Below are 15,098 nucleotides of genomic sequence, written 5' to 3' on the forward strand. Positions count from 1 at the left end.
CCACAGGAAGTGACATCACACCTTAAGCCATCAGGTACACTTCTCCACTCACAGGAAGTGACATCACACCTAAGCCATCAGGTACACTTCTCCACCCACAGGAAGTGACATCACACCTTAAGCCATCAGGTACACTTCTCCTCCCACAGGAAGTGACATCACACCTTAAGCCATCAGGTACACTTCTCCTCCCACAGGAAGTGACATCACACCTTAAGCCATCAGGTACGCTTCTCCACTCACAGGAAGTGACATCACACCTTAAGCCATCAGGTATACTTCTCCACCCACAGGAAGTGACATCACACCTTAAGCCATCAGGTACACTTCTCCACTCACAGGAAGTGACATCACACCTTAACACATTCACTGCCAGACGTTTTTTTTTTTTACTGTAGTTAGCTTCTGCCAGAGGGGTTTTTTGAGGATTCTGGCTCATCTTTCAAGACCCGAGGATTCTTTTCTGCTAAGATTTTGTGAACACACAATATCTCAAAAGAACTAATAGAATGTGTGCTTTCTCTGTCTAAAATAGTTAGTTTGTAGAGTTAGTAGTTATGTAAGCATTAGCAGTTGAATACAGCATGGTTTCAGCGTCAGAAAAATTATTCAGAGATAAACGGCTTTTTGTGAAATTCGATAGAACAGTCACTTTAACCATTCATTTTTGGCTCTCTCTCTCTCTCTCTCCCTCCCCCTCTCGCTCTCTCTCTCTCCCTCCCTCTCGCTCTCCCTCCCTCTCTCTCTCTCTCTCTCTCTCTCTCCCTCCCTCTCGCTCTCCCTCCCTCTCTCTCTCTCTCCCGGAGATGCACTAGGTTTAATCCTAGTGAGAGGGGGAGAGGGAGAGAGAGAGAGAGAGAGAGAGGGAGGGAGGGAGGGAGAGAGAGAGAGCGAGAGAGAGAGAGAGAGAGAGAGAGAGAGAGAGAGAGAGAGCGAGAGGGAGAGTTGCTTCCAACTCCTCCCTCCGTGGGCGTTCTTCTTGGCTGCAGCGGCCGTCACAAGCTTGTCACCAGTCTCACTGCTTTGCTGCTGTCCTGTGCCTGTCTGCGCGGCCGCTGTTTGAGGAAGTCTGGATGCACTCGCTCGCTTCTTGGAGTTTTGGTTGAGAGAAGCTTTTGCGATTCTGGTCATATTTATGCTGCGTGTTTCAAAGTGTGTTCCACCTGTAATCTATTATGCAAATTTGCAATCCCGCATCGCCAGCAATCAGCGCGAAAACGAAAGCGTTTTCCCCCATCCATTTTCATGAGAATGGCTGCTTTTTGCTTGCCTTCCTCTAGTCAGGAGGGCACTGTCGCCACTTAGTGGCTCGGTGGAATGGGTTGTAAACGTTCGGTGGCTCCAATAATTATATAAGAGATGTAAAAGGGTTAGATGCACATCCCACGGTCAAAAAAAAAAAATTCATTTTTTTGACGTATTAACACATTGACTGCCAGACGTTTTTTTTTGCTGTAGGTAGCTTCTGCCAAGCCGTTTTTTGAGGATTATGGCTCATTTTATAAGAGCCGAGGATTCGTTTCAGCTTGGAGTTTGTAAACATACAATATCTCAAAAGTACTAATAGAATGTGTACTTTCTCTGTCTAAAAGAGTTAGTTTGTAGAGTTAGTAGTTATGTAAGCATTAGCAGTTGAATACAGCATGGTTTTAGCGTGAAAAAGAATATTCAGAGATAAACGGCTTTTTGTGAAATTGGATGGAACTGTCACTTTAACCATTCATTTTTGGCTCTCTCTCTCTCTCTCTCCCTCCCCCTCTCGCTCTCTCTCTCTCTCTCCCTCCCTCTCGCTCTCCCTCCCTCTCTCTCTCTCTCTCTCTCTCTCTCTCTCTCTCTCCCTCCCTCTCGAGTTGCTTCAACTCCGCCCTCCGTGGGCGGACAAGCTTGTCACCAGTCAGTGCTTTGCTGCTCTCTTGTGCCTGCATGTCTGCACGGCCGCTGTTTGAGGAAGTCGGGAAGGACTCGCTCGTTTGGAGTTTTGGTTGAGAGAAGTTTTTGCGATTCTGGTCATATTTATGCTGCGTGTTTCAAAGTGTGTTCCTCCAACTGTAATCTATCACCCGATCATAGTAGATCGGCTGAATCTATTATGTAAATTTGCAATCCCGCATCGCCAGCAATCAGCGCGAAAAGGAGAATGGCTGGGCTGAGAATGGCTTGACAAGTTAAAAAAATGCTTTCCTTTCTCTAGCAAGGAGAGCACTGTTGCCACTTAGTGGGTCGGTGGAATGGGTTGTAAACGTTCGGTGGCTCCAATGATTATATAAGAGATGTAAAAGGCTTAGATGCACAACCCACCGTCAAAAAAAAAAAATCGATGCCAAAAACGTGTAAACACGTTGTTGGCAGGGAACAGCTGGATTCTGAAAACGTGTTCATACGTTGTTGGCAGTGAATGAGTTAATACGTCATTGGCAGTCAACCGTTGGATTATTTTTGACGTATTAATACGTCAATGGCAGTGAACGTGTTAAGCCATCAGGTATACTTCTCCACCCACAGGAAGTGACATCACACCTTAAGCCATCAGGTACACTTCTCCACTCACAGGAAGTGACATCACACCTTAAGCCATCAGGTATACTTCTCCACCCACAGGAAGGGACACATCACACTTAAGCACAACATTAGATCTTTTGCCTCTCTCAATCCTTTGGTACTGTAGAGAAATCATGGCACCATTCTCCATTCACTTTGTGTGACTTAATGTATCATTGTCATTATTGCCCAAATTAAAGATGGCTAAAAGCTGTTATGTGGTTGGACTCACAGCCAACAAACGTATAAAGCACAAATGAGTTTTTAGTGCTCTAAAACAAGGAGCAGGCCGTTAAGAAGAGAAATGTCGATCCAGACTGTAAGGAGAGAGGCGCTGACAGTGGCTCTTGGTAGAAGAGGACCCTGAGAGTAAATACACTTAGAATGTGGCCAGTATTTTGTCACTAGCAAGCAAGTTATCATCAGTAATTATCTAGTTATATTCTTGTAAGATGTGTTTAAAATGTGTTTAAAAGCTACCATGCTGTCCTAATTAGGTTGTGACTAAGCTAACATTTACTGAGCCAATCCCTCACTATAAAACAGATGAGTTCTGTTCATGTGTGGTCTATTTTGCTCTGTATTGACTGCCAGGGTGTAATAGTATTGAGAAATCTCCCTGAGTTGTTAGCTAACGTAAGATACGGTAGTTAACTTAGGATTAGCATTTAGCAACAATCCACTTTAACAACCAATGTCACGTTAGCGTCGCGCAAACTTAAAGTCTGAAAGGCATAGCTGTATTTCAGATTTTTAAATATTAATTGAAATTATTCAAGGTCAATTTATTATTTTACCTGGCGATCAATTTAAGTAGTGGTAAATCTTGAAGGTCACTGTTCTCTCCTCCCCCACATTCCCTCCCCCTTTCTCCCTTTCTCTCTGTGTCTCTCTATCATATTATTGTTCAATCATGTTGTTATTATTACTACTGTAATTGTTATTGTTGTGTCAGCTAGATTTAGCTATACATATTCTCTGTGAAGTCCTCTGAGAGATGCTTGTGAATTAGGGCTATACAAATTAACTTGACTTATGTGGGATCATTTATCCAGCTTAATTGGAGTAATGAAATAGGACGGAGGCCATTTAAGTACATTTTTCCAATGTACATTACCCTCTTTGTTGGAGGCAGTGTGCAGAAAGAATTCTTTGACAGACTTCTCTAGTTGAAAACAGGAAAAACCTTGTCAGGATGTCCAAATCTGACGAGATTCCCTCCTGATTGGCGCTTTGTTAGCGATATTGTTTTCCCCACGGTGGGTGTGGCTTTAGAAGGATGATGCACTCCACACACAGTGTCTCTATAAAGCATCACAGAGAGGCCAAGTTGGTAAACATGAGCGTGCTGTGTGGAGTTTACTGATGTCACCTGAGAAGATTGCTGGGTATTACCACTAGCTGCCAACATGTTAAGTATTGCAGCTATAGGTGCAACTTACAGTCACTAACGCACGCATGTGAATATATCTATGAGCCCAACTATCTGCTCCTGTGTCTGGGGTGGTATATGCTGGGTGCACAACTCACCTTCCCGGGGATCTTGGGTCCCAAGGGGAGTCGCCTTGTTGCCATGGAGACCAGAATGCAGAACATTGCAGAGGAGAAGGCGACAGCAGCAAACACGAGCGCCCAGGAGAGGCTGCAGAAGTAGCAGGAGCTCTTGGCAGACGTGCACACAAGGACGTGCACCGAGGCCAGGAGCAGGCACAGCAGGTAGAAAGGCAGGGAGAGCAGGGCGGAGAGGACCGGGACCTCCACCTCGCCCGAACTGCTCAGGGCTTCTGGCATGGCCAGAAGTAAGATCACCAGGAGCTACAGAGAGAGAAGGAGAGACAGGTCAGGGTCAATTTGGAAAGTGATTTGAAGTGTGATTTGATGCTGACCTTTGGTGGTACCTTGGGTTGTGTTCTGGACATGATTTCACCCCAAAATCAGCGATTGTCTGTTATCCATCGCTCCGAGGCTCTGGCAGAGATGATTGGGAGAACATGTTCTGCCATATAAATTGCAGCGAATGGCGAGAGAACAAGCCCAGATCCTGTGCAGACCTGTGGCGCTCACTCCAAGGCCTCACTAAAGCCTAATTTATACTTATTGGAAAGTGTCGCTCAACACATGGTCACCGACAATAAATAAAGTGTCGCTCATGTCGCTGCATTAATGCTTCGGTGAACACTCTCCTAAGCTCAACGGTCACGTGACACTATAGATGCTACATGTATAGAGAACTAGTGCAGACAGACAAGAGAGGGAATGCTGTATGCTGGTTTGTTATGTCTAGCCTGACATCACCAGACCAATTCCCAACTGTCAAAGCAAATTAAACATGAGCTCACAGATTTGTCAAGTTCCCAGGCAGTAATACAATCTCTACAGTGAAACCACGTCGGACATTTAAACAGGCAGATTACAACATAATGGAAACGGTTAACAAACTACCGCGCTGTCCCTGCAAGAACTCACCTCCTCTCTCTCTCTCTGGGAAGGGCACAGTGTTCTTTGTGATTTTCACAAAGTCATACATCCAGGACAGGGTGATAAAGATAGCAGGGACACGTTTTCATATTAATTTCAATACAGCGAAAATCAAAACAAGGAAGTCAACTGCGCGTGCTCTTCTATCTAGCCAATCACAACAATCACACACTTGTGCGACACTACTGTATGTGACGTAGTCAGCAACATTAGAATTTTCACTTGGTAGGAGACACTACCCGGCAACACTTGAAAGTGTCGACCAAAGACCTAATTTCTGTCTGCGACTTTTTCAAAAGTGTTGACTGACAAAGTATAAATTGGGCTTAAGCGTTCCTGACTGACTGACCTGAATTTGTCTCTGATCCCCCCGGCTGCACCGTGGTAAAAAACAAAAACAAAAACAGAGCTCCTACCAGAGCAACAGATAACCGAGAATTGCCTATTTTGGGGGTGGTATCATATCCAGGAAGCGACATAACCCAAGGCGCTACTAGCAAAGTTGATCATCACTTTAAATCATAGTCTAGCTGCTAGACTATGATCTAGCACCTACATGGTGAAGACACATTAAACCAACCACAATTGAAAGGGAACCTAGTGCAACATCATCACCCATCCGTCAGCATCAGTCATGGTCATCCTTCAATCAACATAATGTGCAAAGGCAGACAATTCAGTCTCACAATGACACATATCAATGCACATCAATCATGTCCATCAAATCACCAGCATCGTCAATATCAGTAATGAGAACTGCCACACTATCTGACGGAGCTGTTTGAGTTCAACAGGCTTATAGCACAGAAGATGAATGATTACCTTCTTTCTTCATCTGTAGTAAAACCATTTACAAATGAAGGGCACGTTCACACAGCATGTTTGAAGCAATTTATTTGAACTTGGAGTGTTTACTGCTTTAGTTCCGTTTGTTTGGGCAGGTGAAAACACTGCTAAGAACAGTGCACAGACAATTATAGAGAAAAGATCAGTCCAGTTTTTGTCTTTTTTTGACTTTTGTTTTATTGGCATGGTGTAGCTCAGATTTTCCTCTCAATATCACAAATGACAAAGTGCAGTGGCTCTTCCGATTGAGTTAAGGTGCATGTGAACTCATGTGAATGTCCTTGAGATGTCTCTACAACTTGGTTTGACTCCAACTGTGCCCAATTAAATTGATTAGGCGTGATTCAGAATAAAACTCATATGTCTATATAAGAGTTTCAAGAGATTAAAATGTACGTCACAGCAGGAACTCTGTTCATAGAGCTGCTCGTACCAAAGGTGAGGAGGACCTTGGTCAGGAAGCCAGTCCCCATTAAAACAGTACATGTCATTAAAACAGCACGTCATTAAAACAGCACATGTCAGCACATCTTCAGCGGTAGGGATTGGGAGGCTTGCAAGGATTGAGGGAACAGATAGTCAAATACAGGCACATTGTTAGGGAACCCTTGCTTTACAGTAGCAAAGATCTTAGATTGGGGTGATCACTTATGTTTGTTTGTTTGTTTGTTTGTTTGTTTTTACAGATGATGAAAGTGCAGATTTTAAGCTTTCAAATGATGTGTCACACATTGAAATCTGAAAAGTTGAAGAAGATATGCTTATTTGAATGTTCGTACTAAAGAAAAGCAACATTCAGAGAATACCTACGTACTTGTTGTTAATCTTGTGTAGACTGTTGACCCCCCCCCCCCAAAAAAAAAGAATAATAAAAAGAATAAAAAATCTAAATTTCATCCATTTAGTATTCAATGTGCAAAACCACAAGATCCAGTAAAAAGTCCTAGTACTTTCTGAAGGCATTGCACACAAAAATAGTCTAAACGTACAGTATAGTATAGTAGACCTACGTGGGTATAATTAGGCATCCAAGATGTGGACAGGGTTCTTGATGGTTTTCAGTTTGTCGCTACACCCCCCAATATCCCCAACACCCCCAATATCCCCAACATTGTACTCGGCTCACCTGAAACACAAAGACCATGCCTGCGATCATGGAGTACATGTCGTACTTGCCCAGCTGCTTGCTGAGGGCGGAGCTCATGGCGGCCAGGGCTTCCAGGTACTGCTTCAGCACCTTCTTGCCCATGTTGGTCAACACCTCCGAGGTGTTGCCCTCCACGTACAGCTTCATCCAATTCCCGTGAGACTTCTCCGCTATGCGGAACTGCTCAAAGCCCACCTCTGGAAGGATTGGAGAGAGGAGGGGAGGGAGGTAAGATGGCGGGTATCATGAACTTGCATGTAATAACAGGGTGAAGCTGTTTTAGTGAAAATCCCTCAGCGATGACTTAAGATTCACGTGATTAGCAAATACCTAAAAGACTTGGAGAATACTTTGTTATAACTTTCTTGTTGGAACTCTAGCTATCACATTCAAGTGTATTTCCCAAAAGGAGGGATACCTATTTGTAGCATGATGTTTATTAAATTGCCATTTGTGGCCATTGTTCTGACTAGACAGATGGCATCGACACTGGCTAAGAGGTGCGGCTGCCAAGAAAACACCTCCGTTGAGTCCAAGAAAAACCAAGACCAAGTCTTCTTTAGCAAAGGGTAATCAAGTACAAGTGGGAAAGGACGATGGAAGTCAATACCAAAGTGTGGGGCAAATCTTTCAGAATTGTTTATCAATGAGATCCTGAAGAATAACAACAGCTTCTTTGTTTCCCACATATTTAATTGACATTATTTGTGATGAGCTCAGGCATAAATATAGTACAAGTCTGAACAAAAAGTGGTCAACAACCTCAGTGAGAAACAGGATCTAGGTTTGCAGTGTTAACACCGCAACTGGACTGGTTTGAGTTTAGGCAAATCTCATACGCCTGACTATGATTGATTCACATGTTTACTCAAAGTAGCTGAAATAATCATGGTTTTCATTTTACTTCAGTACTTGAGAAGCCTGTGCAAGGACAAAGCCGCGTTGAGCTTTGATTTGTGACTGTGCACTTCAGTGATGCATGCTCGCACGCACACACACACACACACACACACGCTTATAAAAACAACATTGCAGTATAACGCATACCCCTGTATCTCTCTAGTGGCATAGGCAGAGATGTGATAAATAGTGAGTGTCTTTGCCAGACAGAAGGAGTGGTGAAAATATGAGAACCTTTAGCCACAGGCATGAATCATACAACATCGATGGCCCTGACCATGTTTCATCTGTCTGAAAGAACAGGGATTGGTTAATGGCCCTCCAAGATGCCTGAGGTTAGAAGCACAAGAAAAGCAGAGGATGACGATTGAAACAGGTGGAGAGAGATATGAGAGAGGGAGAGAGAGAGAAAGAGAGAGAGATGGGGGGCAATGTTATTTAAACGAGAATATCACTGGAGTTCGGCTTTCAAATATGTTATTCTTTTGTATCACGTTATTCTTTATTTGGGAAACCGTTAATAAGTTACGTGTTCTTCTTCCCACCTCAGGCCATGTGCACACGGAGACGGAAGCGATCTTTTTTTTTTTTCGTTTAAGAAAAGTAAACACGGACTCGTTTCAAGAAATGTGTGTATCCACATGAAACCACTGAATACCACTGAAACCGCTGTAGTATATATGCCAGGCCGGTAAGGTAAAGGTAAAGTAAAGTCCCACTGATTGTCACACAATGTGTGAAATTTGTTCTCCGCATTTGACCCATCCCCTGGGGGAGCGGTGAGCAGCAGCGTGCGCCGCGCTCGGGAATCACATGGTGATTTAACCCCCCAATTCCAACCCTTTGATGCTGAGTGCCAAGCAGGGAGGCAATGGGTCCCATTTTATAGTCTTTGGTATGACTCGGCCGGGGATCGAACTCACGACCTCCCAGTCTCAGGGCGGACACTCAGACCACAAGGCCACTGAGCTGGTCAATCTCGTCAATAATGGCATTCAACCACTAGGGGCGCACAGTCTATAATGTGTATCTCACTGTAGCAAGCAGCTTAAACCCTTGGCTTTGCGGGGAGGTTTGCCATGTCGATGAATAAAATGAATAAACCTATACAGGCAAATGCAGAGCTGTTCAGCAGGGCTGATGGTCTCCCTGTAGCCTACAATATATAACGTTAACTATCGGTAACGTTCCTGATATCATCCACTTCCATGATCTTTAGACATATGTTGCAAACACATCCCAGCGTATTGGCCGCTCCTGCACATCACAGCACAGGCTAAATGATGCAACATAAATATACATTATATAAACTCATGGCATAAATGTGTTTATATTGAAAAAGTGGCGTCAAGTAAGCTAAAGTCTTGTTGGAGTGGACACGAGTGGACATCGCAGTGCAACCGTGTGGTCGTCACCCTCTCACTTCACTATTCACGTTGTATTTGCGAGGGCTATATATACAGCATCCCGAGTATGTCAGTTACACTCAGGGTTTACATTTCATTTCATTTCATTTTGTCCAATATTAAAATATTCCAGAATTGCATGTTGTATTAAAAATAAATATTATTTCTATCTAACACGTTTAGCCTGATTTTGTTTGTGTTATTGTAAAAACGTAGCCGCTGCTAAGCCTTCTGGGAAATATCCGATGAAGGGAGGGGAGGGGTGGATGGGAAGAGTCAGCTGTGTGGAGCCCTGAGGATGTTGTACACGCTGTTCTCCGTGTCCACTTGTTGCTGACGGTGGTAATAGAGGAGCATTATATTTTGCTGCAAGAGCCCTAACAGGCTCAGTAGCTGCTGTAGCACGAACGCTAGTGCACTGTAAGACGCCATGATTGTTATTGTTGCTGGCGGAGAGAGGTGGTATGGGTTGTAAACACGGAAATACAAGGGTGGCGTCTTCAGATTTATTCACTCCGGGATCCGGTTTCAAAAATTAGCGTATACTCCCAGAACGCTGGTTCCGTCTGGACGAAACGTCTATGCGAGAAAAAACTTTAGCGGCTACACCTAAACTCGTCTCCGTGTGGACATGGACAAAAATAACAAACAAAATCATCAGCATTAACACATCAGGCATTGCACACAAGCTGAGAGTGGCTTGTGAATATAAATCTCTGCTCAGTGACTTGTTTTCAGACATGTTTCCCATCAAGCAAGAGATGACCTCAACAGGTGCCCAGCGAGCGCACCGCTCAAAATAGCCTCCCAGGCGTATTTCCCAAATTGCCGCCACAACAAGGCAACGGCGACAACTATTACATTGTACTGCACACCGGTTTCATGATTACCCAAGTGGACAGATTCAAAAAAACACAACCAAATGTAGGTCTGCTGGAATAATTTCCATTTCACCCCATCACTATGGAAACTAGAGACCAAAATAGAGTTGAAAATGGGCTGCAAAAGCGGTAACTTGTAACGTGTAATCAAGTAGTTTATTGTGTCAAATAAAGTTTTTGCTCTATTTGATAATGAAAGTTTATTCATTACAAAAATGGCAAAATGATAATTGGGCAAATTAAGCAATGTTTTGAAAATGAGTATGTATGTATTCTTATTAGAAGGCTCCTTCAGACTCAATTCCATCCATCCATCCATCCATCCCTCCATCCATCATACCATTCATTTATGGGGAGTCTGACCTCTCTGAAAAAATATATATGTGTGCAGTGGACTATGAGTATAGATATTCAATTTACTCTTTATAAATTAAAATATGTATGTGTGCAGTGGACTATGAGTATAGATATTCAATTTACTCTTTATAAATTAAAATATGTATGTGTGCAGTGGACTATGAGTCTAGATAGTTGTCTTCTCACAGATGCAGTGTAATGTTTCTAATTTGAGCTCTGAAAAGCTTGCTCTGGATTTCTAACGTGAGGCCTTTCATTTTTCTTTCCAGTTGTGATGGTTCATCTAATCTGGATTAACTGTGCTTCTTTTCCTGTGCTCGTTTCAGTTGTGATGGTTCATCTAATCTGGATTAACTGTCCCTCTTTTCCTGTGCTCATTTTGCTTATCATGTCAAAAGACAAACACATCCAATGTTCACGGTAAAACTGGTGCAGAAAGTAAATTCTTTTCTGGGATAAAAATAAATAAAAGATCCTGTGAAAAATCAAGAAATCTATTAAATCCAAAGTACAAGCTGCCTATCAAAGAGGTCTCTGTCTCCCTTCTGTTTTTGGAAAAACATGCAGTTTTTTGAAAAGCATATAGTATATACACCTGTAATTCAAGATAAGGCTGTCTGTTTAATTAAAGAAAAGTCTGCCTTTTCATTTCATACAGAGATACATTTAGATTCTTGAAACTTGATGAGCATCACCAGTTTAAAGCATATTGACCTAAAAAAAATCTGAAATTTGGGTGGCGATAACAACAGCTGATAACCACTGGACTAGAGCCAACAGGACACACTGCAAAGACGAGGGTGACAGACACTCACCGACAGCCCAGACATTCCCCAGTATGCCGACGGGCGACTATCGGCTTGGTGTGTCTGGGCTTTAAGAATGAAGGGGAGGGGGAGGGGCTAACTCTGACAAACACGGTGAGTGACCCCTGACCACGTGACATGATAGGTAGTATGAAGCAAACCTGTATGAGTCGAGTATGTGCATGAATTTGCTCAGAGAATGGTATCACTGCATGAATCTCTAGGAGAAAACAGACCAGAGACTACGTCCCATTCCCCCATGTTGAGTTATCACAGTTCTAAGTCCATTTGTTCATGGACTTATAAAGGGTTGGACAGGTTTGCGGTATCAAGTTTGACAATTACACCTGGATGTGACTATAGACCGGATGTGTTGAGGAGAGGTTTGCCTACATTTCTCACTAAATTGCTCTGTTTAGGTCAGGTTTGTGTCCAGTCATTCTGCATCAAAGTGAGCTTACTGTACAGTAGATGTAGTCAGTGAGCAGTCCACTGCTGGAACCTCTCTCATTAAACTGTAGCCTATTTATCAAAGATAGTAATCATAACCAATAAACTGTAGCCTAGTTATCAGTGATAAGAATCATAACCAATAAATTGTAGCCTAGTTATCAGTGATAAGAATCATAACCAATAAATTATAGCCTAGTTAGCAGTGATAGAAATCAGAACCAATAAACAGCTGTTGCACCGCAGAATCTCTATCTCTGACCTGATGCATCACTTGGCCCCCCAATTCATCTCCATGCACAACTGATGAATCTGGGCCGACCATAAACTACAAACGTATGCTGAGACATTTGGAGGATTATCTAACTGCTGTTAGAGGAGGAGTATCTGGGATGTCCTCAGTTTAAATAACAATTAGCAAATAACCAAATACAACTGTTTTGACCAAACAGAAAAAGACTGCATTCAATTTCAAGCTTTGGTATGGATACATCTTTGATCTTGTACTGTATATGAAGGTATTCTACTCTGCTCAAGTGAAATAGTCTTGAAAGCTGCCTGGATGTAGTCAGTCACATCACGTGAACTATGACAGGCTTGACTCTGTTCCACTTGGATCACAGCGTTTTGAAGTGGAGCCATCGCAAGTGATTTTGTTAACATTGTTCATCTGGGTGACTACTCCCATTGAGCAGACACTAACTCCTCCCACTGAGCAGACACTATTTGCCAAGCAGACAATATTTGCTTTCAGGCCACGTGCAAAAACCATCAGTGATCACATTTGCACACAAAAACGCAATTATATCGTGATTAAGATTCTATCAAGTGTGGTTTTACTGGCATTAATAGTGACCAGTCAGAACATCTACACACATTAATATTTCTTTTTTCTTTCTAGGTGTCACTCCATGAAATCATCAGTCAAGTTGTGAGGAAAACACAGGAGACTTAGGAGAATTTTTACCCATAGTGCAATCGTTTGGCTACAAAACACTTGCTGCATGAGCTGTTTGGAGAAGCTTGATGGACATTTTATGGCTTTTTTCTTTGGAGCTGTAAAAAGATGGCCTTCACAACTTGGCTGAGATTGAACAATAGTAGCTAATTTGTGTGATTGGTGGTTCTATCAACTTCAATGGTGTGTCGACTGACAAGGGTAGTGATGAACCGTTCTTTTAATTTCACCATTTTCTTACTCCAACTACTATACATAAAGGCAGGTGGTGACACTACCATACCCCAGCCTGGAAGATACATGATATAATGATGAGACTATAAAGGCAGGTGGTGGTGACACTACCATACCTACACCAGCCTGGAAGAGACATGATATAATGATGAGACTATAAAGGCAGGTGGTGGTGACACTACCATACCTACACCAGCCTGGAAGAGACATGATATAATGATGAGACTATAAAGGCAGGTGGTGGTGACACTACCCTACCTACACCAGCCTGGAAGAGACATGATATAATGATGAGACTATAAAGGCAGGTGGTGGTGACACTACCATACCTACACCAGCCTGGAAGAGACATGATATAATGAAGAAACTACTATACATAAAGGCAGGTGGTGGTGACACTACCATACCTACACCAGCCTGGAAGAGACATGATATAATGAAGAAACTACTATACATAAAGGCAGGTGGTGGTGACACTACCATACCTACACCAGCCTGGAAGAGACATGATATAATGATGAGACTATAAAGGCAGGTGGTGGTGACACTACCCTACCTACACCAGCCTGGAAGAGACATGATATAATGATGAGACTATAAAGGCAGGTGGTGGTGACACTACCCTACCTACACCAGCCTGGAAGAGACATGATATAATGATGAGACTATAAAGGCAGGTGGTGGTGACACTACCCTACCTACACCAGCCTGGAAGAGACATGATATAATGATGAGACTATAAAGGCAGGTGGTGGTGACACTACCATACCTACACCAGCCTGGAAGAGACATGATATAATGATGAGACTATAAAGGCAGGTGATGGTGACACTACCATACCTACACCAGCCTGGAAGAGACATGATGATGAGACTTCCTGTCAGAGTGGGTCCTATCTTCCTAGGCTGTAGTAACTCGTCTGTAGGCTTGTTGACACAGTGAATTTGTAAGCTACCTTTCTCGTACTCGGACATGCTGTGTTTGAGCAGGCAGCTGAGCTGATGGCCGTTGACGTGCAGGAAGCGTAGCCGGTCCCTGAGCGAGGCTTGGTCCAGGACGCCTGGGATGACGCGCCCCACGCTGTTCTGAGAGATGGGCAGGCCGAGCCCCAGGGCCAGGGTCGGAGTCAGGTCCACCTGCTCCACCACTGCAGGCTGCTCCAGACCCTCTTTCAAATCAGAGCACAAACACACGCACAACAATAAGCATCTACTGTACTTGCAAGACATGGTGGTGAATTATGACATGAGGCAAGTAGATTCAGTACAGTTTTAGTATTGATTGAATTATTGATTCATTCATTAGTATGATGAATTTAAAGAGGCAATCAATATTTTGTTAAGTCTTGTTTGCATTACTGACTGATTTGTGTTATGTAATCAGGACAATATTTGTGCTGAATTTTAATCTAGATTGAGAGCCTTTGTCTGAACACAAAGGCATCGTAAATCATTATCGTAATTACCCTTGTATCAGTGCCTGTGGGTATGCCTGGGGGAGGGCTGCTACTTTTTATAAAAACAATAAATAAAAATGCCTGCTGTCAAATGCCAACAGGTGGCGCATGTTGATATTTGCATTCCTGTGGAGAATGTTTTCCCAAGGTTTGCTTGGGAATTACTTATAATAACTTAACAAGAATACAAGCAGAGAGTAAACCACTAATATCTGTTTGACATTCACTACTGGTAGCATACAATTCCCTCATAAGCAAGGCATCATTTTCCACAAGTACATGTGTGTGTGTGAATAAATCAGGTTAGGATTGATTATAGGCTATTCTGATGCATAATACAGCCAAAAATGAATAGAAACTTGCAAGCAGTTTTTTGTGGAATAATACAATGAGAACGTGTGGGGAATTGTGACAGCCGTAGACTTCAGAGGAGCAAACCTCAGAGCAATGGGCTAATTATTTTGAAATTGGACTCAATGAAATAGGAGGGGCCCTATCTTGGTACAGGCGATATGCCATATTTGCGCTTGTGCACCTGTTTGCACGTGCCTTAAGGCAGGGAAGATAGCAGTCAGCCTTGCGCCAGTGTCCAGGTGTTATGCCGAGTTTTGCACCCCCGCCCGGCAGAAGCTAAACGCATC

The 15,098-nt window shown here is 43.1% G+C and overlaps 1 protein-coding gene across 1 annotated transcript in view; it reads right to left on the reverse strand.

The window, feature by feature from the left end:
* The window catches only part of pigg (phosphatidylinositol glycan anchor biosynthesis class G (EMM blood group)), a 97,291-nt gene that overhangs the window by 51,190 nt on the left and 31,003 nt on the right, over positions 1 to 15,098 (reverse strand). Inside the window, exons 6-8 of the mRNA XM_083652451.1 lie at positions 13,957 to 14,169; positions 6,989 to 7,206; positions 4,069 to 4,353 (exon numbers count right to left, since the gene is read on the reverse strand). Coding sequence (XP_083508577.1) covers positions 4,069 to 4,353; positions 6,989 to 7,206; positions 13,957 to 14,169 — 716 coding nt within the window. The remainder of the gene's footprint in view (positions 1 to 4,068; positions 4,354 to 6,988; positions 7,207 to 13,956; positions 14,170 to 15,098) is intronic.

Source organism: Poromitra crassiceps (assembly GCF_964638095.1).
Source record: "Poromitra crassiceps genome assembly, chromosome: 15".
NCBI lineage: Eukaryota > Metazoa > Chordata > Actinopteri > Beryciformes > Melamphaidae > Poromitra > Poromitra crassiceps.